The sequence below is a fragment of the Bombina bombina genome, chromosome 3 (assembly GCF_027579735.1).
Source record: "Bombina bombina isolate aBomBom1 chromosome 3, aBomBom1.pri, whole genome shotgun sequence".
In the NCBI taxonomy this organism is placed as follows: Eukaryota; Metazoa; Chordata; class Amphibia; order Anura; family Bombinatoridae; genus Bombina; species Bombina bombina.
Window position 1 is genome coordinate 411,305,457 of NC_069501.1, and position 26,227 is coordinate 411,331,683.

Sequence of the window (26,227 nt, forward strand, 5' to 3'; positions counted from 1 at the left end):
ATTTATTCAACGCATATTAAAGCCACACAAGACTGTATACACATACATACACACACAGTACAGTGTTCTCCACAGAAAATTTTGCCAGCAGGGTGTCATTATGAAGTAGCTGGGCGGGGGCAGTATAATATTTTCTAATATTATTTCATTTTCTGCTATGCAAAGCCCAAATTAATTGCATAATTTAACATAAATGTATTTAATCCATAACAAAAGAATAACAGCAGCTTTTCCACTGAGTGATAGTGAAATTGAAGACAGAGACTCTGTCAAGTCTCCAGTATCACACAATATGAAGATTTGATGTCTGTACTTAAATAAAAAGAGAGATTTATAACACACCTTCATAAATGTATTTATTGATAATTAGTGTAATAAAATTAACATTTTTAATATTAGCTAGTTTTAGCATGATATTGACTAAAATTTTAGCCAGGTGGTCAGTAAAATCAATTGGGTGGTGCACCTGCTGAAAAAGGTCCTGGGGAGAACACTGCAGTGTGTTGCTAGAGATTATATTATAATATATATACATATACATATACACATACACACAAAATATAAAATGAAAATATCTTAAATACTTGAATAGTTTTAAAAATACAAAATAAGAATGTACATTCCCCCTTTGATTCCTTATTTTCATAGCATCGGGATATCAAAAACTAAAGAACATAAAATCTAGGGCATCCTCATTTTTAATCAAGAAAGTGAGGATGGAAATGAGAATTTAACCAACTTGTTGCCAGAATTGCCGAAGTTCATATTATATCATGTATGGTAAAATCTGTAGTGGAAATATAGGTCTAAAAATGACATTACAGATCTGCAGGACACATATTATATGAATTAGTTTGTTCTAAATGATTAGTAAAATTATGTATTCAGTATCTGCAATGTGAAAACTCTATTGTAAGCACACGTTAACCATGTACAACACATTTTCCTCTACATATAACACACAATAAGGACATTTTGTGCAATTCTTGTTTTTATGAAGAACAATGCAGAAGAAAATAGATTCCTGCTGTTAGTATTATTGTCAGATTTGGCAAATACATCCAGGAAGGGCTGAATTTTATATCCTCCTTAGCGCTCCAAAAATAGCTAAATGACCCCTGGAAACCTGCAACAGGCGGAGACTGAAGAACATGGGGACCAAAGCATCAACAACAACAGTCTAGGTAGGTGATGCACACATAGAATGGAGAGAGGGAGAGTACAATAATAGGGCTGGAGGGGGTGGGTGAAAAGGAAAGTTTAATAAAATGAAAAGAAAAAAGGCAATGGAGAGGTCAGCCAGGAAAATCCCTCCATCCCTTCCTACTTCAAAAGAGCATGGGGAAAAGATAGCAGCACAGGAAATTGAACTTTAGGGTTTTACAACAAAAGAGTGAATTTGTTATTGCACAGTTAACCAATTAGTTAATTGACTGTAAACAACCACTAGTAAATGCAATATGCAGATGCCAAAACTTTAAACCACTGAAAGGGTTAAGCTTGGGATGTTCCACGTATAAGAATGCTATCTGGGGCTTGCCTACTAAATGCATGCTGATGAGTGCTGCTCACTGCATTCTCTGGAAGGATGGGCTCTATTTTTTTTCGAAAACCCTCCCTGAACCGATCTACTCTGCCAAAATATATATGACCCAGATTATGACTCCAACCGGAGAACAGCCTAAGAATTCATCAAATCTTATTCACATATGAAAAAAAAGTAAACTATAACAAACGACTCAAGACACATTAAAACTGTCACATGATAAAAATATAACATATATCCAGCAACAACAAAAATCTAATTATGTGAGAGCTGTTGTTTTTAAACACACACACAATGTAATGTAATATGTATATATATATATATATATATATATATATATATATATATATATATATATATATATATACACACACACACACACACACATACATACATACACAAACATACAAATCCAAAGGGAAAATAAAGATCTTTTGTTCTCCATGGCATAATCTATATTACGATAAAATAATGTAGGTAACATTTTATTGCTTCATGCATATATCTAAGAGTCAATGACAAAACATTATCTCCTCCCCCTACTCCCTAGTGAGCCCCCCACCCCCTCCATGAGCATTCCCTCACACTATATATTGCACACAAGGGATCAGACACACCCCATTAAATCTTCATTTTTCTAAATAATTGTAAATCAGCCCTTTTGCACGTATCACGATAAGCCATTACCTTGCTATAACTGCAGAAGCTGGTCTTTTAGAAGCCCTGTAACTGCTCCCAGCATCCTCACCCAAGATCCCTTTCAATCCATGAAAAGAGCAGACAGGGATATCCTTTTGCAACTACAATCCCCTATGGAATACTTTAATCCCGCCTACTCCGATTCCTGTACCAATCACAGGAGCATAAGATGAAGATAGACAGTTATTGTATCCAGTGGAAGTCGACTAAAAGGCGTTGCCTGAGAGGATAGAGTATGACCAATCAAAAAATTAGAAATAGAAAGGGAATGTCTTTTTCGTCAATGAAAAGGGCGTGTAACAGAGTAAAAAGGGCGTGAGCATTTTGGAGTTTGACAGTCAAACGTAAACACCAATGGGAAGCCAAATATGACAATAGAAGGCGTTGTTATATGTTATCCAATAAAATCACAAAGGTGGGATAAAACGCTATAACGTGATTGGTTATCACCTTTAGTGTTAATTTGCATTAACCAGCCAAAGGGGGGTATCTTTTGCGGGAGTTTTAAACTGTGCGGAAGAGTAATTGGAGGGCGGAAGTAACGACCGGACGCTGGCTGGCAACTAAGGTGATGTGATGCTTTAACCCTTTGGAAGCTGGACATCGTAAACATTCTTCCTAGACTTGTGTAAATAGATATTTGCAGATTATTAATATTGGTAAGTCACCTACATGCCAAACGAAAATATTTAAAATAAAAAATAGAAAGTAACGTCTATAAATCGAATCAGTGAAATAAAAGTGTATTATAGTGTTCTATACTTGTGAATTTAAAAGATCTGTTTTAGTTACGTTCATATGATAAAAATACAGATTTTCCTGGCACCATTTTTTTCCAATAAATAATATATATATAAAATTCTAAATTAAAAAATAACTTTTTTTTTTATAATACATTATTTTTTTATAATTAATACATACATATTATATATACTCTTTTAAATTCACTTCTGTTTTCACATTTACTTTGTACTCTTGGCATCCTTTGTTGAAAAATATTATGTACATACCCTACATTACTAGGCATTAGCTGATGTTTGGTGGCTGGTTACACAAATTTGCTTCTTGTCAGTGACTCACCAGATGTTTTTAGCTAGCTCCCAGCAGTGCATTGACCAACTATTTTTAATCCCTTTTGAAGAGGTTAAAAACAGTTATATACAAGCAATTGTGCAATGTTAAATGTTTTAACAAAGTAGAGCATTTTCTTGTATTCACCTTTATATCCATTTAACAATAGAAAATCTGTCACAGCAGTCATAGATCCAGTTACCTTGCTCACAGAAATATTGGCGCTAGCTAAATTGCAAATCAGCCAAGTTCACTTCCTCTTTTGTAGTGAGACATCTCCATCAATATGTTTAAACAAATAACAGTCTAACTTCTTGCATCTTTGCATACACAGGGTGAAATAAAAAATAAAAAAACATTTTATGCATATCTTTTAATAACACTACATTTTCATCAAATACATGTTTAACATTTGTATTTAATTATTCATTATTAAATAGTGCTAACAGATCATAATAATAAAGACATACATTATTTTATTGATTCAGCTTGACCATCTTGTCTTGTAGTTCAGTTAGATTTGGATCTGTATTAAAAATATATATAGACATAATAGGGAAGTAAAACTGATTTTAAAATCCACAGCACAGTTTTTCTGATTTGTTAAAGGAACAGTAAACATAATTATAAAAGGGACATTAAAGGGATAGAAAACTCCAAAAGTGTTGTTTAACCCCTTAATGACCACAGCACTTTTCCATTTTTTGTCCGTTTGGGACCAAGGCTATTTTTACATTTCTGCGGTGTTTGTGTTTAGCTGTAATTTTCCTCTTACTCATTTACTGTACCCACACATATTATATACCGTTTTTCTCGCCATTAAATGGACTTTCTAAAAATACCATTATTTTCATCATATCTTATACTTTACTATAAAAAAAATTATAAAATATGAGGAAAAAATTTAAAAAAACACACTTTTTCTAAATTTGACCCCCAAAATCTGTTACACATCTACAACCACCAAAAAACACCCATGCTAAATAGTTTCTAAATTTTGTCCTGAGTTTAGAAATACCCAATGTTTACATGTTCTTTACTTTTTTATAAGTTATAGGGCCATAAATACAAGTAGCACTTTGCTATTTCCAAACCATTATTTTTCAAAATTAGCGCTAGTTACATTAGAACACTGATATCTTTCAGGAATCTCTGAATATCCATTGACATGTATATATTTTTTTTTAGTAGACATCCCAAAGTATTGATCTAGGCCCATTTTGGTATATTTCATGCCACCATTTCACCGCCAAATGCGATTAAATACAAAAAAAATTTCACTTTTTCACTAATTTTTTCACAAACTTTTGGTTTCTCACTGAAATTATTTACAAACAGCTTGTGCAATTATGGCTTAAATTATTTTAAATTAATCTCTGGGAACCCCTTTGTTCAGAAATAGCAGACATATATGGCTTTGGCGTTGCTTTTTGGTAATTAGAAGGCTGCTAAATGCCACTGCGCACTACACGTGTATTATGCCCAGCAGTGAAGGGGTTAATTAGGGAGCATGTAGGGAGCTTTTAGGGGCAATTTTAGCTTTAGTATAGTGTAGTAGACAACCCCAAGTATTGATCTAGGCCCATTTTGGTATATTTCATGCCACCATTTCACCGCCAAATGCGATCAAATTAAAAAAAACGTTACATTTTTCACAATTTTAGGTTTCTCACTGAAATCATTTACAAACAGCTTGTTCAATTATGGCACAAATGGTTGTAAATGCTTCTCTGGGATCCCCTTTATTCAGAAATAGCAGACATATATGGCTTTGGCGTTGCTTTGTGGTAATCAGAAGGCCGCCAAATTCCGCTGCGCATCACACGTGTATTATGGCTAGCAGTGATGGGGTTAATTATGTAGCTTGTAGGGAGCTTGCAGGGTTAATTTTAGCTTTAGTTTAGAGCTCAGCCTCCCACCTAAAACATCAGACCCCCTGATCCCTCCCAAACAGCTCTCTTCCCTCCCCCACCCCACAATTGTCCCCGCCATCTTAAGTACTGGCAGAAACTCTGCCAGTACTAAAATAAAAGCTATATTTGGGCTTTTTTTTTTTTTTTGGCATATTTACATATGCTGCTGTGTAGGATCCCCCCTTAGCCCCCAACCTCACTGATCCCCCACCAAACAGCTTTCTAACCCACCCCCTCTGCCTTAATGGGCGCCATCTTGGGTACTGGCAGCTGTCTGCCAGTACCCAGTTTAGTAACAAAAGTATGTTTATTGTTTTTTTCATAGCCCTTTTCTGTAGTGTAGCTCCCCCCCCCAGACCAACCCCCCACCCCTTCCAGAACCCTTAGATCATCATTTATTTTGTTAAATGTTTTTTTTTTTTTTACTTTTCTTAACTTTTTTTTTTCTGCAGTGTAGCGGTTCCCTCCCGCTCCCACCCCGTGCATGCGCCCGCCCGCCGCCCCCTGTGCACGCGCGCGCTCCCGTGCGCGCCCCCGCCTGTCCCGCCGCCCACCCGCCTCCCAGACTTGCTCCCACCCACCAACGATACCGGCCACCGATGTCCGGTGCAGAGAGAGCCACAGGGCTCTCTCTGCATCGGATGGCCAAGGGGGGTTATTGCAGGATGCCTCGATATCGAGGCATCACTGCAATAACCGGAAAGCAGCTGGAAGCGAGCAGGATCGCTTCCAGCTGCTTTCCAGACCAAGGACGTACGCCACACGTCCTCGGTCATTAACTGTATTTTTTTTGAGGACGTGTGGCGTACGTCCTTGGTCGTTAAGGGGTTAAAAAGATAGATAATCCCTTTATTTACCATTCACTAGTTTTGCATAACCAACACTGTTGTAGAAATATACTTTTTACCTCTGTAATTACCTTGTATCTAAGCTTCTGCTGACTGTCTCCTTCTCTCAGATATTTTGACAGACTTGCATTTCAGGCAATTAGTGCAGACTCTTAAATAACTTCACGTGCGTGAGCACGTTATCTATATGAAACACATGAACTAATGCCCTCTAGCTGTGAAAAACTGTCAAATGCATTCAGATAAGAGGTGACCTTCAAGGGCTTATAAATTAGCATTTGATCCTACCCAGGTTTAGCTTTTAACTAAGAATAGCAAGAGAACAAAGCAAATTTGATGATAAAAGTAAATTAGAAAGTTGTTTAAAATTACATTCCCCATCTGAATCATGAAAGTTTAATTTGGACTTTACTATCCCTTTAAACACTAATTATGAGTGCCGCCATGTTGGAACTTAGGTTACACTGCAGGTACCTGAAGGAGAGTTACTGCACATGTGCGAACACATCAGCACTGGAATGCAATAATAGGTACATTTCAACATGGTAGCATCCATGACTAGCAGGAGGCAAGGAATAACTTCAATACTATGCATTTAAAATCTATTATGAAAAATTAGGATAGCCATACCTGTGAAACAATAAAGAACATGGAAGATTTAACCCCCCAAAAGTTTAATTACCTTATTACTTTAAATATGTGTTTTATCCCTTTTTGGGGATTAAACACATACATTTGTAGGGACGATAATGATGATTAAATGTTCTATGAGGGAAAGTATTTTTTTTTTTTTTACTGTAATTGTCCTTTTAAATGTGCAGAGCATGTACAACAACCTGCTCTCTCCTGCTTCACATGTTGAAGCACTATTAATTGAATGCAGCATGATAGGAATTATAGTTGGGTTTTTGTTAATGAAGTGGTTTAAATTAAGGATGTGCATTCAGATCCTTTGTTAGGATCCGAAGGTGGCTGCACGTGGCATTCCGCTGTTTTCGGAGCTGGATTTCTTCTTGTAAAAGTGCAACTCACTAAGATCTGTATTTGTTAAATGAGGAACTTTAAAGTGAATGTCAAGTTTGATGAATCAGTGCCCGGTTTTTAAAAACCCTATTAGAAACAGGGGCACTTTCATTCATCAAACTTTACATTTCACTCGTTTTGTTAAAATACCTTTTAATCTTGAAAGCTGCTCCAGCGCTTTGCCCGCCCGTCGCAAGCCTCTTTATATGTAAAAAATGACTAATCCGGCTTCCTCCAATCACAGCGTTGGGGGAGAAGCCATTATTGGAGGATTCCGTATTCGCCATTGCTGACGTATGAAGTAACGAACGGTAGGAGGGGGAATCGCTGGAGCAGCTTTCAAGATTAAAAAGAAAGTATTTTAACAAAACGAGTGAAATGTAAAGTTTGATGAATGAAAGTACCCCTGTTTTTAAAAACCTGGCACTGATTCATCAAACTTCACATTCACTTTAATGTGTGTATTCGAAATGTAAAAAACAAACTCTTAATAGTGCATGTAAACTCAAGCGGATTGCTCATCCTCATATTGTGCATTAATAAAAAAAGGTACTTTAATTCATGTTTTTTTTATAATCGCACCTGAAATCGAAATATAAAGTTATTTACCTAATGTTCTTATACTTGATTCCTCTGCCCGACATTTTGTCCCTCATTTCCTTTGATTGACACTTCCGTCTTCTAATCTGCTCCCCCCCCCCCCCTGGGCGTTCAACCCCTTTTCTGAAACGTCACGCGATGTTACTGCTCATGCGTTCACAAATAGAAGACCGATTCTGCAGCAATGCGCGTCAATGACTCGCGCATGTGCTAAAGTATCATCTGCTGGATACGTATCATTTGCTGGAGACGTAGTTTAGACGCATGTGCAGTGTAAAAAGCGGTGCCGATAGTGATTGTGTATGGATTAAGGAACACATGCGCATAATGTCACAAAATTTTGAAACGCATGCGCAAATCGAGTACTGCTCGTGAACGCGCCTCTGAGCTACGTAATAGAGCGGGCGGGACCGCTCTATACATAATGCAGTCGAAATACAGGAAGTACAGGATGGGGGGAGTTGAACAGAAAAAACGGAGCTAAGTTTGAATATAAAATATAATGTAAAATAATACATTTTTTGGGAAAAATAATATGGCGGTTTAACTAAACAGTTGTTTGGGAATTAGTAGGGAAGAAGAATTATTAGAAAATTTACATTCACTTTAAATGTTTAACATTTGTGCCATAGAAAATGTAACAAAAAATATAACTTTTTGTTTCTTGCATTTTGTTTACAGGGATATAAAATTGATTGCATATAACTCTTTGATTAGCTCTTGCAAAGGGATTAAATACATAGTTAAAGTCTAGAGCAGCAAAGGACTACTGGGAGCTAGATGAACATATTTGGCGAGCCAAAGATGAGATAAACATATGTAGCTATAAATCACCAGCTAGTTGTCAGTAGTGTATTCATGATCTTGAGCCTATCTAGGTATGATTTTGATTTTATGAGCAAAAATTACTAAGAGAAAAAAGTAAAATTGATAATAAAAGTTAACTGAATCTAATCATGCATGCTGTATCTGAACCATGAAAGTTTCATTTTGACTTTCAGGTCCCTTAAAGGGAAGCTCAAGTCAAAATGATACTTTCATGATTCATATAGAGCATGCAATTTTAAACAACTTTCTAATTTACTTCCATTAGGAAAAAGGGCACATTCTTTTTATATTTAAACTTTTTAAGACACCAGCTCCTACTGAGCATGTGCAAGAAATCACAGAATATATGTATATGCATTTGTGATTGGGTGATGGCAGTCACATGATACAGGAAGAATGGAAAAATTAGAATCTTAGCTCCATTGCCCCCCTACATATAGGCCTAGGTGTAGTATTAACATTGTCTTTCAAATAAAAATTCAAATACAGGTAGCCGTCAGTTTACGCTGGGGTTAGGTTCCAGAAGGAGTGGTTGTAAATCGAAACCGTTGTAAATTGAAACCCAGTTTATAATGTAAGTCTATGGGAAGTGAGGGAGATAGGTTCCAGGCCCCTCTCAAAATTGTCATAAGTAACACCTAATACATTATTTTTAAAGCTTTGAAATGAAGACTTTAAATGCTAAACAGCATTATAAACTTAATAAAATAATCACACAAAACAGAATATATAATTAAACTAAGTTAAATGAACAAAAGCATTTGCTAAACAGCATTATAAACCTAATAAAATAATCACACAACACAGACTTCACTTGCATTTTTCTGCAAACAGTTCTTTCTATGCATTCCAATCTGGACTGATTTATAGACAGGAAGATCTTGTTCCTTTGAAATCCGCTCGATAGCTCAGGTCTGGTTAAACTGATTAATTTCAGCTTGCTTGGCTTTGCTGCAACACAAGCGGACAACTCCACCTACTGGCTATTTTAATAAATCCACTGCTTCTCAATGCTTTTCAATAGCAGTCACATGACTGGAAAAAAAGGTTGTTATTCTGAAACGGTGTAAATTGAACCGTTGTAAAACGAGGGCCACCTGTACTAATCTAGGATATAAAAGGGACCATTAGTATAAGATATAAAATGGATAGTTTTGGTATCTCTGGGGGTAAGGGGAAAGATTGGGGAGACATGGAAGAAAGAGAAAGGGAAGAGGAAAAAAAGAGAAAAAGAATGGAGGGTCAAGATAACCCCATGTATCCCATACATAGCCTTCAAGTCTACAGGTATATAAAACTGAATAAAGTTCTGTATTAATTGGGGAGAGCGGTGTCATAGCTTATCTAATGCCATATTTAGTTTGAATTAGGTTAAAGATAAGAAATATACTCCGTTATTTAATATACCCTCACCAATGATATAGGGCAGTGCTTTCCAAACTGTGTGTCGTGACACATTAGTGTGTTGGCGGCAGTGTGTAGGTGTGTCCCTGCTTCAGCACAATTTTTTTTTAATTTGAAATTAATTTTATAAATTTTTTTGGTTTCCGACTTTCCGTCTGCCTGCTACGCATATCACGTGGTTGACACGTGATTGATGCCTAGTGGGTCACAGATCATCAAACTATTCCCATTGGCGGCACATTGGCTTCTGACTGCACGTGTAGATTCCTCAATCAGCTTGTGACTGCACATGTAGTTAGTGAGTGGGACAGCAGTGTGTTTGCAGTGTGGTCAGTAGTCAGTCAGACTCGTAGAGCTCTGAGGGTAGCAGCTTAAACACTGAAATGAAGTCAGAAGTCAAGGTGTTTTTGCAGCTAGCTCCCAGTAGTGCATTGCTGCTCTTGATATATGGATAGGAAGTGGAAGCTTAAACATTCTTGATGATGAAATGCGAGTGTCTTTATCTAATATTCCGAAACTGTGTTCATCCCATCAACCTCATACATCCCATTAAAATAGTAAGTAGCTATTGGTGTTATTAAACTTTTTTTTTAATTCTTGCACCATACATACTATTTAGAACATATAGGGTTAGGGGGTATCAGAGTGAAAGGGCCACTAAATTCAAAATCTTTCTTTCATGATTCAGATAGAACATACACATTTTAACATTACAATTTATTTCTATTATTTATTTTGCTTCATTTTTTAGATATCCTTATTTGAAGAAAAAGCAATGCACATGGGTGAGCCAATCACATGAGGCTTATATGTGCAGCAACCAAACAGCAGCTACTGAGCATATCTAGATATGCTTTTCAGCAAAAATTATAAAGAGAATAAAACAAATTGGCTAATAGAAGTAAATTAGAAAGATGTTTAAAAATGCATTCTCTTTCTAAATCATGAAAGAAAAAATGTTGGTTTCATGTCCCTTTAAGCAATAGCAGGTGTTGCTCATATATAAGTATCCTAGTATATATTCATCCTAGTTTGATGGATACAAAAATGATATATCATTGATTATAATTATTAGAGCCAACATCTGATGTGGAGTCTAGGTTAGAACAAGATAAAACAACTAGATAAACTAATTGTATAAAGAAATACAAAAAAGTTTTTAGCAAAGATCTCCACAATTGTACAATAAGTCTTAACTCAAAGAATATGATGTGATTTAGATGATTAATATAATGTTAAAAGTTCCATTTCATTCATACATTATAGTCTTTATTAAGCAAACTAGGAACACACACACATACTGTAGCAAAGGCTAATAATTTAAAAACACTTAAACCTGGTTAATAAGTAGTACAGGTCTGCTGAATATCAATAATAGTATATATCAGCCCGCAGTCAATATTATGCTTAGCTTACCTCAGCATAATATTGACTGCGGGCTGATATATACTATTATTGATATTTAGCAGACCTGTACTATTTATTAACCAGGTTTAAGTGTTTTTAAATTATTAGCCTTTGCTACAGTATGTGTGTGTGTTCCTAGTTTGCTTAATAAAGACTATAATGTATGAATGAAATGGAACTTTTAACATTATATTAATCATCTAAATCACATCATATTCTTTGAGTTAAGACTTAGGCCTCTAGTTATGAAGGTCTGTCGGACCTGATCCGACAGTGCGGATCAGGTCCGACAGACCTCACTGAATACGGCGAGCAATACGCTCGCCGTATTCAGCATTGCACCAGCAGCTCACAAGAGCTGCTGGTGCAACGCCGCCCCCTGCAGACTCGCGGCCAATAGGCCGCCAGCAGGGGGGTGTCAATCAACCAGATCGTACTCGATCGGGTTGATTTCCGGCGATGTCTGTCCGCCTGCTCAGAGCAGGCAGACAGGTTATGGAGCAGCGGTCTTTGTGACCGCTGCTTCATAACTGCTGTTTCTGGCGAGCCTGCAGGCTCGCCAGAAACACGGGCATCAAGCTTCAATCAGAGCTTGATACATATGCCCCTTTTTTGTATTTCTTTATACAATTAGTTTATCTAGTTGTTTTGTCACATACATACTATTACTTGTGAATACATTTCATTATTATATAATTGATGTATATGTCCGTATCTCTTAAAACAAGTTAGTTTAACCTCCTGTTTGCTAGTACAACTGAATTACTGTGTCGCAAAATGATGTAGGTCTAAAAAGTGTGTCCTAAAAAGTGTGTCCCCAACATGAAAAGTTTGTAAAGCTCTGATATAGGGAATATTGAGAAGGTCAATTTCGAATATGTTTAATCGTTGTTACACAAATGTATTATGTTACTGTAATATTTTGTACTTTATGCTTTTTTATACCAATGATGAATTATGTACTTGCCAAATTTATAATATAATCAATAATAAAAAAATACATTTAAAAAAAAAAAAAAAAAAAAGAAAGAGTGGACATAGACATAATTTAGAAATTTGTCAGAAGAAAATCTACTACTCATTTTTAAGTTTGGACTAAGTGCTATCGCATTATTATCATGCATTTGTTAATTATATAACAGAAAAGAATTAGATCACACTCCTAATGATGTAGATTAGTGTCCAATAAGAAAAGGTGCGCCTATTTATGCAACTCCCCAATAGAAAAAGCCAATCAAATAATATATTAAATCCTAATGTTATATAATCATATAATGTAAGTAAGAAAATGTATATTTATATGATAAGTGGTATGTACCTTATAGATTAATATACCAAATAAGTGAAATGAAAAATAGAAAATGTGGACTATTAATTAAATATACTTATTCATAGTCCTTAAAAATATAAGGAGGGTATATGTCCATTAATGCCAAGATTGTCCCAATATAAAGATCCTCCAATCCGTGAACATCAAAGAAGACCCCAATCGGCAGCTGCTCTCTCTAAAATGTTAGTAACAGTATGCTCCGTCCTAGAAAGACAAAGAGGCGCTCTGGTGCAGAAAATCCTAGTATATGAGAGGGATATAGGTGGAAAACAATGATTCAATACTCACAAATGTGTTTGCACAAGCAGTGCAATATCTGGCAAGCCGAAGCTTCAGAGCCGCTCGGCTGACTCGCTTGGGACCAAACAGCTACGTGTGACAGGCGCGTCTCATAAGGTGAAGGAGTGTATCTGTAATGTAAGACAAGAGACGCCCTTGGTGCAGATTACCCAAAGCTCAGTCTGACACACAACAGATAGCGGTGGACCTATACTCACATACGGGATTGCACAAACAGTGCAATATCAAATGAGAAACTTTGTGAGCCGTTCGGCTGACTCTCTGTGATTAGATCAGCTGTTCCTCAGAAAGCCAGAAGTTAGTTCCAAGAATGAAGGCTATTACAATTTGAGGCAAGCCACTGTTGTTCAGAGCCAAGTGTCAAGCAGAGAACCGATAATTGTTAAACCCAATAGTAATAGGATGGAGAATAATTGTCTCAGAGCAAGGTAGGACAAATATAAAACTTTAATAAAACTTTAAAAAGTTGCTTTGCAACGCGTTTCTCGGCTGCAGTGCCGTTTCATCAGGCTACATCTGTATAACAAGAACATTATAGAGACGCCAGGGCCGGCCCTAGCAAGTGCAGGTCCCTATGCAGATTGACAGTCTGGGGCCTCTACCCAGAAAAAAAAAATACTTAAAAGAAATGGGGCAATGCACTGTACCACACAAACACACATGTATAATACACACAGAGATACTTATATACACATACATCCACACACTGTGTCAGACACATACACAGGTGTACACACAACACACACACCACAGCCCACAAACACACCACACACACACCACAGCCCGCCCACATACACCACAGCCCACACACACACACCACAGCCCACACACACACACACCACAGCCCACACACACACACACCACAGCCCCCACACACACCACAGCCCCCACACACACACCACAGCCCCCCCCCACACAGCCCCCCCACACACACAGCCCACACACACATGCAATAAATAAATAAAATAAATGGTGCCCCCAGCAATAAAATGATGTCCCATCTCCCCTGCTATAAAATGATGCCCCCTGAAATAAAATGATGCCCCCAACAAAAATATGATGTCCTCAGCCCCCCAGCAATACAATTAATCCCCCTGCAATAAAACTATGCCCCTGCCCCCTGCAATAAAATTAAGCCCCCTTCAATAATACGAAGCACAGTCCCTCTACAATAAAATTATGCCCCAGCCCCCTGCAATAAAAAGAAGCCCCCTGCAATAATACGAAGCACAGTCCTCCTGCAATAAAATGATTCCCCCAGCCCCACTGCAATGATGCCCCCAGCAATAAAATGATGCCCAGTTCCCCTGCAATAAAATGATGCCCCGTCCCCACTGCAATAAATGATGCCTCTAGCAATAAAATGAAGCCCCCTGCAATAAAATAATGCCCAGTCCCCCTGCAATAAAATGATGCCCCCAGCCCCCTGCAATAAATGATTACCCCAACACCACTGCAATGATGACCCCAGCAATAAAATGATGCCCAGTCCCCCTGCAATAAAATGATGCCCCATCCCCACTGCAATAAAATGAAACCCCTCTGCAATAAAATAATGCAGATGCCCCCTGCAATAAAATGATGCCCCAGCCCCCCTACAAAAAATGATGCCCCAGCCCCCCTGCAATAAAATGATGCCCCCAGCCCCTGCAATAAATTGATGCCCCCCCAAAAATATGATGCACCCAGCAATAAAATGAAGCCTCCAGTCCCCCTGCAATAAAATGATGCCCCCAGCCCTACTGCAATAAAATGATTGCCCTGCAATAAAATGATGCCCAGCCCCCCTGCAATAAGATGATGCCCCTGCAATAAAATGATGTTCCCAACAAAAATATGATGCCCCCAGCAATAAAATGATGCCCCCAGCCCCCTGAAAAAAATGATGCCCCAGCAATAAAATTATGCCCCAGCTCCCCTGCAATAAAATGATGCCCCCAGCCCCTGCAATAAATTGATTCCTTTAACAAAAATATGATGCCCCCAGCACCCCTGGAATAAATGATGCACCCAGCAATAAAATGAAGCCCCCAGTCCCCCTGCAATAAAACAATGCCCCAGCCCCACTGCAATAAAATGATGCCCCCCTGCAATAAAATAATGCCCAGCCCCCCTGCAATAAGATGATGCCCCTGCAATAAATTGATGCCTTTAACAAAAATATGATGCCCCCAGCACCCCTGCAATAAATGATGCACCCAGCAATAAAATGAAGCCCCCAGTCCCCCTGCAATAAAACGATGCCCCAGCCCCACTGCAATAAAATGATGCCCAGTGCCCCTGCAATAAAATGATGCCCCCAATAAAAATATGATGCCCCCAGCACCCCTGCAATAAATGATGCACCCAGCAATAAAATGAAGCCCCCAGCCCCACTGCAATAAAATGATGCCCCCAGCAATACAATGAAGCCCCCCTGCAATAAAATGATGCCCAGCCCCTCTGCAATAAGATTATGCCCTTGCAATAAAATGATGCCCCGAGCCCCCTGCAATAAATGATTACCCCAGCCCCACTGCAATTATGCCCCCAGCAATAAAATGATGCCCAGTCCCCCTGCAATAAAATGAAGCCCCCAGCAATAAAATGAAACCCCCTGCAATAAAATAATGCACAGTCCCCCTGCAATAAAATTATGCCCCCAGCCCTCCTGCAAAAATAATGATGCCCCCAGCACCGTGCAATAAATTATGCACCCAGCCCCCCTGCAAAAAAATGATGCCCCAGCTCCTGTGCAATAAAATGATGCCCCCAGCACCCCTGGAATAAATGATGCACCCAGCAATAAAATGAAGCCCCCAGTCCCCCTGCAATAAAACAATGCCCCAGCCCCACTGCAATAAAATGATGCCCCCCTGCAATAAGATGATGCCCCTGCAATAAATTGATGCCTTTAACAAAAATATGATGCCCCCAGCACCCCTGCAATAAATGATGCACCCAGCAATAAAATGAAGCCCCCAGTCCCCCTGCAATAAAACGATGCCCCAGCCCCACTGCAATAAAATGATGCCTAGTGCCCCTGCAATAAAATGATGCCCCCAATAAAAATATGATGCCCCCAGCACCCCTGCAATAAATGATGCCCCCAGCAATACAATGAAGCCCCCCTGCAATAAAATGATGCCCAGCCCCTCTGCAATAAGATTATGCCCTTGCAATAAAATGATGCCCCGAGCCCCCTGCAATAAATGATTACCCCAGCCCCACTGCAATTATGCCCCCAGCAATAAAATGATGCCCAGTCCCCCTGCAATAAAATGAAGCCCCCAGCAATAAAATGAAACCCCCTGCAATAAAATAATGCACAGTCCCCCTGCAATAAAATTATGCCCCCAGCCCTCCTGCAAAAATAATGATGCCCCAGCAATAAAAGTATGCCCCAGCTCCCCTGCAATAAAATGATGCCCCTAGCAATAAATTATGTCCTCAGCAATAAAATGAAGCCCCCAGCCCCACTGCAATAAAATGATGCCCCCAGTCCCCCGGCAATAAAATGATGTCCCATCCCCACTGCAATGAAATGATGTCCTATCCCCACTGCAATAAAATGATACCCCATCCCCACTGCTAAAATAATGATGCCCCAGCAATAAAATGATGCCCCAGCTCCCCTGCAATAAAATGATGCCCCTGCAATAAATTGATGCCCCCAGCAATACATTAAAGCCCCCAGCCCCACTGCAATAAAATGATGCCCCCAGTCCCCCTGCAATAAAATGATGTCCCATCTCCCCTACAATAAAATTATGCCCCCAACAAAAATATGATGCCGCCAACAATAAAATTATTTCCCCAGCCCCCAACAATAAAATGAATCCCCCTGCAATAACATTATGCCCCAGCCCCCCTTCAATTGCCCCCAGCAATAAAATGAACCCCCACTGCAATAAAATGAAGCCCAGTCCACCTGCAATAAAATTATACCCCAGCACCATGCAATAAAATTATGCTCAGGGCCCAGCCCACCATAATTAAAATATGGCACTGCACTAGTCACGCTCAGGAGGTTAGATGTAGTCAGTGAACTACTTCAACACCAATAACTATCCTCCTCCATCCTAGTCACACACACTGACACACTCCCAGCCACTGTTGACACAGTGAGTGACTCACCACTCTCTTCGTCGACTGACTCCTGCGCTGCGCCGATGCCTGCTGCGACTCGCACTCTGCTGACTGTGACTGTCTGCTGCCTCAACCTGCACTCACTGATCAGACTAACAGTGACTATGACAGCCTACGGTGCTCCGGCTCTCCTCCCCTCTCACTCCTGGGCTAAAATTTGCGGCACTGCCAAAAATTTAAAAAAATGGCAGCAAAAAAACACAAACATTTGTTAAAAAAAAGTAATTTAAAAAAAAATAATCCAAAACAATTATAATTTTTAAGGCGGTGCGGGGCCCCCCTGACCGCGTAGCCCGAGGCGGTCGCTTGCCCCGCCTTGCCCAAAGGCCGGCCCTGCGCGGGACCATCTTCTTTCTTTATCCCAGTGACGCGGCGTGGAGCTGGATCTGCGGCGATGTGGACATCCAACACGCACACTGAAAATTGAATGCAATGTACCCGTTTTATATTGGGGCACCTTGCATTCCTATTGGCTGAAAATTTCATATCAGCCAATAGGATGAGAGCTGCTTAAATCTTATTGGCAATGCCCTTCAAAAGGCCCTTTTAAGGGCTATTGGTAGTTTAATATTAGCTTAGGGGTTATTTTATTTTGGGGTGTTTTTTTTTTATTTTCTTAGGGGTATTAGATTAGGTTTAAAAAAATTATTTTGGATAATTTCCTTTATTTTTTACTGTAATCTTAGATTTTTTTATTTTTATGTAAACACACGGCTAGATTACGAGTTTTGCGTTATGCGTAAAAAAGCAGCGTTAAGGCTCATAATGCTGCTTTTTCACTACTGCTGCTATTATGAGTCTTGTAGGTACAGCTGTCCCGCACACTTTTTTGGCAGTACCGCAAATTAATTTACGCAAATTTTGTAAAGTCTTTTTTCAATGGGACTTCCATAGCGCCGGTATTACAAGCTTTTTTTTTTTTTTGGAGGCCAAAAAGTTAGCGGTACAGCCTATCCGCAAGCTTCGTAACGCATTCTAAAGTCAGTAGTTATGAGTTTTACACTACAAAGCTGTAGCATAAAACTCATAACTAAAGTGCTAAAAAGTACACTAACACCCATAAACTACCTATTAACCCCTAAACCGAGGCCCTCCCGCATCGCAAACAATAAAATAAAATTATTAACCCCTAATCTGCCGCTCCGGACATCGCCGCCACTAGAATAAACATATTAACCCCTAAACTGCCGCACTCCCACATTGTAAACACTAGTTAGATATTATTAAACCCTAATCTGCTGTCCCTAACATCGCCGCCACCTACCTACATTTATTAACCCCTAATCTTCCGCCCCCAACGTCGCCGCCACCAGGGCCGCCATCAGGGGGTGACAGGGGTGACTCCTGTCAGGGGCCCAATGGGCCAGGGGGGCCCCATGAGGCAAGAACTGGCAGCCACCAGTGGGTACTACAGCAGAGTGCTAATTGAGCATGGGAATTGTTATTACAAGGAGTAAAGTATTAGCATTTGAGAGGATTTCTGAGTGTGCACTAAACCATTATGCACATAAACATTGTCTGTTCTTTTTTAGGACATTGTGACCTTACTACTAATTATTCACATCTTTCTACAAACTTTGAGACTAACAAGACCTTTCCCGGAAGTCACCAATCCACCATTTAACCTTAAAATTATTGTTTAGGCTGTTCAGGGCCCTTCCTTTCAGCTACTGCATGCTGTTGTCATCATTTAGTTGGCATCTTCCTTTGCAAAAAATATAATCAGAACTCCATATTTTGTTTCACAAAACTGTAGTTTACCTCATTACTTGTCAGGTCAACGTAAACAAGTGCTGAGTGTCTGTGTCTGAGTGTGTTTCTTTGCGTGTCTGCTAGAATGTCTATATGTGAATCCTTATGTGTGAGTGTGTGTGTGTGTTTCAGTGTATGAGTGTGTTTGTGTGTGTGTGTATGTTACTACCTTTACAACAATTCCAATTTAAATAGACACTTAAGAATAAAGTGCATATACGTTTTAGTCACTTGGTCAAAAATTGCACGTCAAAGGAGGGGGGGGGGGCCCTGATCAATGGTTAAGTCAGGGGCCCCTGGCCGCCACTATACCAAATTTATTAACCCCTAAACCTGAGTCTAACCCTAACACACCCTAACTTAAATATAATTAAAATAAATCTAAATAAAACCTACTATCATTACCTAAATAATTCCTATTTAAAACTAAATACTTACCTATAAAATAAACCCTAAGCTAGCTACAATATAACTAATAGTTACATTGTAGCTAGCTTAGGGTTTATTTTTATTTTACAGGCAAGTTTGTATTTATTTTAACTAGGTAGAATAGTTACTAAATATTTATTTATTAACTATTTACTAACTACCTAGCTAAATAAATACAAATTTACCTGTAAAATAACATTACACAACAATTAAATAAATTACATAAATTAAATACAATTACCTAAATTACAAAAAAAAACACTAAATTACACAAAATAAAAAACAGATTACAAGATATTTAAACTAATTGCACCTAATCTAATAGCCCTATCAAAATAAGTCTTCTGAATCTCCAGTCTTCAAAACTGCAAGTGGATCTTTGGGGGTTAGTGTTAGGTTTTTTAAAGGGTTTATTGGGTGGGTTTTAGTTTTAGATTAGGGACTTTGGGCAGCAATAGAGCTAAATGCCCTTTTAAGGGCAATGCCCATCCAAATGCCCTTCTCAGGGCAATGGGGGCCTTAGGTTTTTTTAGTTAGGGTTTTATTTGGGGGGTTGGCTGTGTGGGTGGTGGGTTTTACTGTTGTGGGGTTGTTTGTATTTTTTTTTTACAGGTAAAAGAGCTAATTTCTTTGGGGCAATGCCCCACAAAAGGCCCTTTTAAGGGCTGTTGGTAGTTTAGTTTAGGCTAGGGGTTTTTTTTTATTTTGGGGGGGCTTTTTATTTTGATAGGGCTATTAGATTAGGTGTAATTAGTTTAAATATCTTGTAATTTGTTTTTTATTTTGTGTAATTTAGTGTTTGTTTGTTTTTTGTAATTTAGTTATTTGTATTTAATTTAGGTAATTGTATTTAATTTAGGTAATTTAGTTAATTGTAGTGTAAGGTTAGGTGTTAGTGTAAGACAGGTTAGGTTTCATCTTACAGGTAAATTTGTATTTATTTTAGCTAGGTAGTTAGTAAATAGTTAATAACTATTTAGTAACTATTCTACCTAGTTAAAATAAATACAAACTTGCCTGTAAAATAAAAATAAACCCTAAGCTAGATACAATGTAACTATTAGTTATATTGTAGCTAGCTTAGGGTTTTTTTATAGGTAAGTATTTATTTAGTTTAAATAGGAATTATTTAGTTATTAATAGTAGGTTTTCTTTAGATTTATTTTAATTATATTTAAGTTAGTGGGTGTTATGGTTAGGATTAGACTTAGGTTTAGGGGTTAATAACTTTAGTATAGTGGCGGCGACGTTGGGGGCGGCAGATTAGGGGTTAATAAATGTAGGTAGGTGGCGGCGATGTTAGGGGCGGCAGATTAGGGGTTAATATTTAACAAATGTTTGTGATGCAGGAGTGCGGCGGTTTAGGGGTTAATATGTTTATTATAGTGGTGGCAATGTCCGGAGCGGCAGATTAGGGGTTAATAAGTATAATGTAGGTGTCGGTGATGTTGGGGCGGCAGATTAGGGGTTAATAAGTGTAAGATTAGGGGTGTTAAGACTCAGGGTTCATGTTAGGGTGTTAGGTGTAAACATAAATTTTGTTTCCCCATAGGAATCAATGGGGCTGCATTACGGAGCTTTACACTACTTTATTGCAGGTGTTAGGCTTTTTTTCAGCCGGCTCTCCCCTTTGATGTATATGGGGAAATCGTGCACAAGCACGTACAACCAGCTCACCGCTGACTTAAGCACACTGGTATTGGAGTGCGGTATGGAGCACAAGTTTGCTCTACGGTCACTTCTTGTCTTTTAACGCCGGGTTTATAAAAACCTGTAATACCAGCGCTGTAGGTAAGTGAGCAGTGCCAATAAAGTGCAAGTTAGCACTGAACCCCTCATAACGCAAATCTCGTAATCTAGACGTGAGTTTTTTATTTTAATGTAAAGATAGGATTTTTTTAAATTTTGGTAATTTTAAGTCATTGTTAAAGGTTTATGTAATTGTAGTTAATTGGGGTTAATTTAGGGAGTGTTAGGTTAGGGAGCTTAGTGATTAGATTGATTATTTGCTTTGTGGGGGGTTGGCGGTTTAGGGGTTAATAGTTTAATTATGTAGATTGCATTGTGGGGGTTGGCGTATTAGGTGTTAATAGTGTAATTAGTTACTTTGCATTGGGGGATGGCGGATTAGGTTTAATACATTTATTAGGTACTTTGCAATGTGGGGGTTGGTGTATTAGGGGTTAATAGTTTAAATAGGTAGATTGTGTTGTGGTGGGGGGATAGCAGATATAGGGGTTTTGACGTGTTGGGTTAATTTTTTGGAGGCGGGTTAGATTTTTATGTGTGTGTCATGAATACCTCATTATTTAGATGCTAATGGGTTAATTTTCTTTAGCTTGTGCTAAAAACATTTGTTTTTTTCAGAAGAAATGTGTTGCTGTGTTTTCCCTTAGATAAGCCAGAGCCCTAATAAATAGTTTGTAAAAAAAAATACAAGAGAGAACTTTATGGTCTAATTGGTCAGTTTATTGGCCCCAACCTTTCAGCACAGGGAATGATCGAACACAGTGCCTCTATCCAGGAACTAGCCAAAATGCCTCAGAAACATAAATAATGCAAAATATGGTGTTTGGTATCAATACTTCTAATGACATTGAAAAGGGATTGCCTATCTGTGTGTATGGGTTAGATATACATAACAGAAGTTAGAAGGTGTTCTATAATTTTAGCCAAAGACTCTTTATGAACTTTATGACATGTCGTAAAAAGAGTGGATATTTCTGACTCCTCTGTAAGAAGGTTAAGTCAAGCAATTTGATATCTGAAAAATAGGTATACAATTTTGTGTCTAACAATACAAGTTGTTCATTCTACATGGGAGGCTGTTACAGCGTAAGTGACCATCTTTTCTTGCCAATCTCCCTGTCACAGACATATAAGCTAGGAAAGTATTAGGTCTGTTATTTCTCCTTTTTATTTTTTAAAACTGTTTGCTTGTGTATAATTCTATCTGTTAACATATTTTTATTAATAATGCTCTGTGCATCATTTTTTGCATAATTAACAATTCCTTTATTAAAGGGACAGTCTACACCAGAATTTGTATTGTTTTAAAAGATAGATAATCCCTTTATTACCCATTCCCCAGTTTTGCATAACCAACACAGTTATCTTTATATACTTTTTACCTCTGTGATTATCTTGTATCTAAGCCTCTGCAAACTGCCCCTTTATTTCAGTTCTTTTGACAGACTTGCAGTTTAGCCAATCAGTGCCTGCTCCCAGATAACTTCATGTGCACAAGCACAGTGTTATCTATATGAAATACATGAACTAACACCCTCTAGTGGTGAAAAACTGTTAACATGCATTCTGAAAAGAGGTGGCCTTCAAGGTCTAAGAAATTAGCATATGAACCTCCTAGGTTAAGCTTTCAACTAATAATACCAAGGGAACAAAGCAAAATTGGTGATAAAAGTAAATTGGAAAATTGTTTAAACGTACATGCTCTATCTGAATCATGAAAGTTTATTTTGGCCTAGACTGTCCCTTTAAGTTTTGCCTTTGTCTAATATTTGAACCACGTTACTGAAAGAGACTAGTAGTAGTTAAAGGGACAGTTCACACAAAAATTTTCTCCCCTTTAAATTATTCCCAATGATCCTTTGTACCTGCTAGAGTGTATTAAATTGGTTACAAGTAGCTCCTTTACTCCTATTTCAGCATTTGAAATAGCTGATTTATTTTGTGGTATAGCCACCTATACTCAAAGTTTCGATACTGGAGTGCTATTGACAAGGCTAAGTAAACACAGCCAGCAGAAGAAGTTACTCTCAGTGGGATGCAGGATAGTTAAGTAATAAAATGATAATTTTCCATTGTTCTCTCTATGTATTGAACTTTGGTGTTCCAGACAAATATAAGATAAAGAAGCAAGTCTGTGTACACAAAGTGATAACATAATGAGATATGATATTACCTTAAAGGACCAGTCAACACAGTAGATTTACATAATCAACAAATGCAAGATAACAAGACAATACAATAGCACTTAGTCTGAAGTTCAAATGAGTAGTAGATTTTTTTTTTTTTCTGACATTTTTAAAAGTTATGTATTTTTCCACTCCCCCTGTACCATGTGACAGCCATCAGCCAATCACAAATGCATACACGTACCATGTGACAGCCGTCAGCCATTCATAAATGCATACACACTTATTCTTGCACATGCTCAGTAGGAGCTGGTGACTCAAAAAGTTTAAATATAAAAAGACTGTGCACATTTTGTTAATGGAAGTAAATTGGAAAGTTGTTTAAAATGGCATGCTCTATCTGAATAATGAAAGTTTAATTTTGATTGAGTGTCCCTTTAAGTTCAATCCATTGTAATAGGCTGTGGTTACAAAGCACAAAACCAGCTACTTAATATACACAAATATACCTGAAAATGCAATTTCTCAAATATTTTATACTCTGCAGCTGGTATAACAAGTAATTTAAAATACATTCATGGAAAAAGAATTTTATAGTGTACTGTCCCTTTAATACTTTTAGATTATTGTTTTGCTTAAATTGTACTCTGGGATTTAATTTGTTAGTCTGGGTTTTCCTTCAAGTTTTCCCATATAATAAATCTTAAGTGGTGGCAGCTTAGAGATAGTTTAGTGTGGGTGGCATTAAAGAGGAGTTTGGGCATTTTTTTTTTCAAGACTAGGACAGACTAGAGAGTGTTTTTAACCTCTGAACTAAGTCACAGGCTTGTCTGGAGTGGCTAGACTGTGACAGATTGGTTAAAGTGGAGAGGGTCTGTTAACCCTTTCTGTTCCAAACAAGTGATTGTCACAGTGTGTTTAAACATTTTTTTTTGTTTTTTTACTTAGGCACCAGCAGTTCATAAACTGCCTTAAGTCATTGGCGACTCCAGAAATGTGTATTTCCGCACTTTTCTGAACGTCGCCAGTTTATCCGACTTACGGCAGTAAGTATATGATCTGCCGGCGCTGTACATGTGATTCACCCGATGTGCGAGGTGAACTTATGGGCGGCGTGGGTTTCAGCACTTGCGCTGAAACCTATGCCGTATATGTAATCTCGCCCTTCATCTGTAGGGGCCAAATGTTCTATTGCCTTTTACATTATGACCAGTTATTTGTTCTAATGAATAGAAAGTTATTGACCATGTACTCAGAGGGTTATTAAGCTTAAAATGCCAGTTCAATACCTCTGAATTTTTTTTTAATTTTTTTTGTGTTCATTCATTCATTGAGATTAAAATGCACTCTGCAGGATTCAGAACCCTGGCATTGACCCTGCAAAATTCTACAAAGTGATTGATTGATCAGGAAATAAAAATAACAATCAAAGCTTTTCAACAAGTTTGTAAGTACGTAGGACCTGAGTATTACATCATATTTTCTTATTTTATGGTCATTTATTAGGTTTACTGGATCCCTTCTACAACTCTACAAAAATGCAGATGATTTATAAATTAAAAAAATACTTATATTTTTTTTGAATACTAACTTGGGCTTGTACATGGTTTATTGGCCTAAGGCAGGAGTAATTCCACTAACACTAACAGCACGGTTTTCTGTAGTTTAAAGCATTCTTTTCTATTGCTTTCTGCTTCTTCAACCCTTTTGTTAACTAAGACCACAACACTAATTATATTGCTGTTTTCTTTTTTTTACTTCTTTTTTCTTAGGGGTGGACAAAATTATGTCAACCGGATCTTCTGCCTTTAAGAACAGATGCGTTTTTGTGCTTATCTGCAGGTTCTGTGAGCAGGTTCTGAGTGTCCGTGGAATGAAAGCAGTTTTACTGGCAGATACAGCCCAGGAGATGTTCTCTACAGATATTCCTCCTGTCCAGTATGTATGTTTAATATGCTTTCATTTGACTCGTTATAGAAGAGATTTTTGTAATTCTAATTCACTTATATTATCAATTATGACTCTGTTCTGTTGGTATCTTTAATTTAAAAAAAGCATACCTAGGTAGGCTCAGAACCAGCAATGCACCAGTGGAAGCTGCCAAGAAAATGAAGCAAATTAGATAATAGAAGTACATTGGAAAATTGTTTAAAGGGACAGTATACACCAATTTTCATATAACTACATGTAATAGACACTACTATAAAGAAGACTATGCACAGATACTGATATAAATATCCAGTATAAAACCTTTTAAAAACTTACTTAGAAGCTCTCAGTTTAGCTCTGTTAATCAGATTAGGCTGGGACACCCATTGAATAGGGGCTGAGAGCAGACCCTCGCCTGCATATGAAAAGACCATTATACAAACAGAAGCAATCTCAAGTCTGTAGACATCAGTATACATCTAAAACTTTGGGACTTGGTTAGTAGTCTGAAAATTAGCACGAGATTGGCTATATAAATGGATCATCTACCATTTATGCAAAGAAAAATCTAGTGTATAGTGTCCCTTTCAGATTGCATGCTGTAGCCCAATGTTTCTCAACCTTTTTGTAGCAAATACCCTTACATGTATACCCCAGCTGCAGCACGTAAACATTATTAGGTTTAGAAAAAAGAAAAGTGCCAATTGTACATAGCACTGGGAAGTGGTAACTCTGGGTTTGAATCCAGCATAAGTCTGTTTTGATCTGATTTTTAGCTTACAGTCTGCCAGGGTACCCTTTAGCAATGGTCTTATAGAGCTATCTGTATATGTTTGAGATATTATTAATAAGCCATTTGTCTATTGTAAAGATCGCATTGCATTACCCTTTCCATAATTCAGATTAAGAGGCCTATTTATCAAATGTCTGTTGGACCTGATCCGACAGTGCGGATCAGGTCCGACAGACATCGCTGAATGAGGAGACGCCGCCCCCTGCAGACTCACGGCCAATCGGTCGCCAGCAGGGGGTGTCAATCGACCCGATCGTACTCAATCGGGTTGAATTGTGCCGATCTCTGTCCTCCTGCTCAGAGCAGGCGGATAGGGTTATGGAGCAGCGGTCTTTAGACCGCTGCTTCATAA

At 38.1% G+C, this 26,227-nt stretch overlaps 2 protein-coding genes across 2 annotated transcripts in view; one reads left to right on the forward strand and one right to left on the reverse strand.

The window, feature by feature from the left end:
• Window positions 1-2,381, reverse strand: part of SRGAP2 (SLIT-ROBO Rho GTPase activating protein 2) — a 440,346-nt gene extending 437,965 nt beyond the window's left edge. Inside the window, exon 1 of the mRNA XM_053706600.1 lies at window positions 2,234-2,381. The gene's annotated coding sequence lies outside the window, so the exon portion shown is untranslated. The remainder of the gene's footprint in view (window positions 1-2,233) is intronic.
• A 22,556-nt stretch (window positions 2,382-24,937) lies between these two features.
• Window positions 24,938-26,227, forward strand: part of FAM72A (family with sequence similarity 72 member A) — a 201,951-nt gene continuing 200,661 nt past the window's right edge. Inside the window, exon 1 of the mRNA XM_053706601.1 lies at window positions 24,938-25,091. Coding sequence (XP_053562576.1) covers window positions 24,940-25,091 — 152 coding nt within the window. The 5' untranslated portion in view covers window positions 24,938-24,939. The remainder of the gene's footprint in view (window positions 25,092-26,227) is intronic.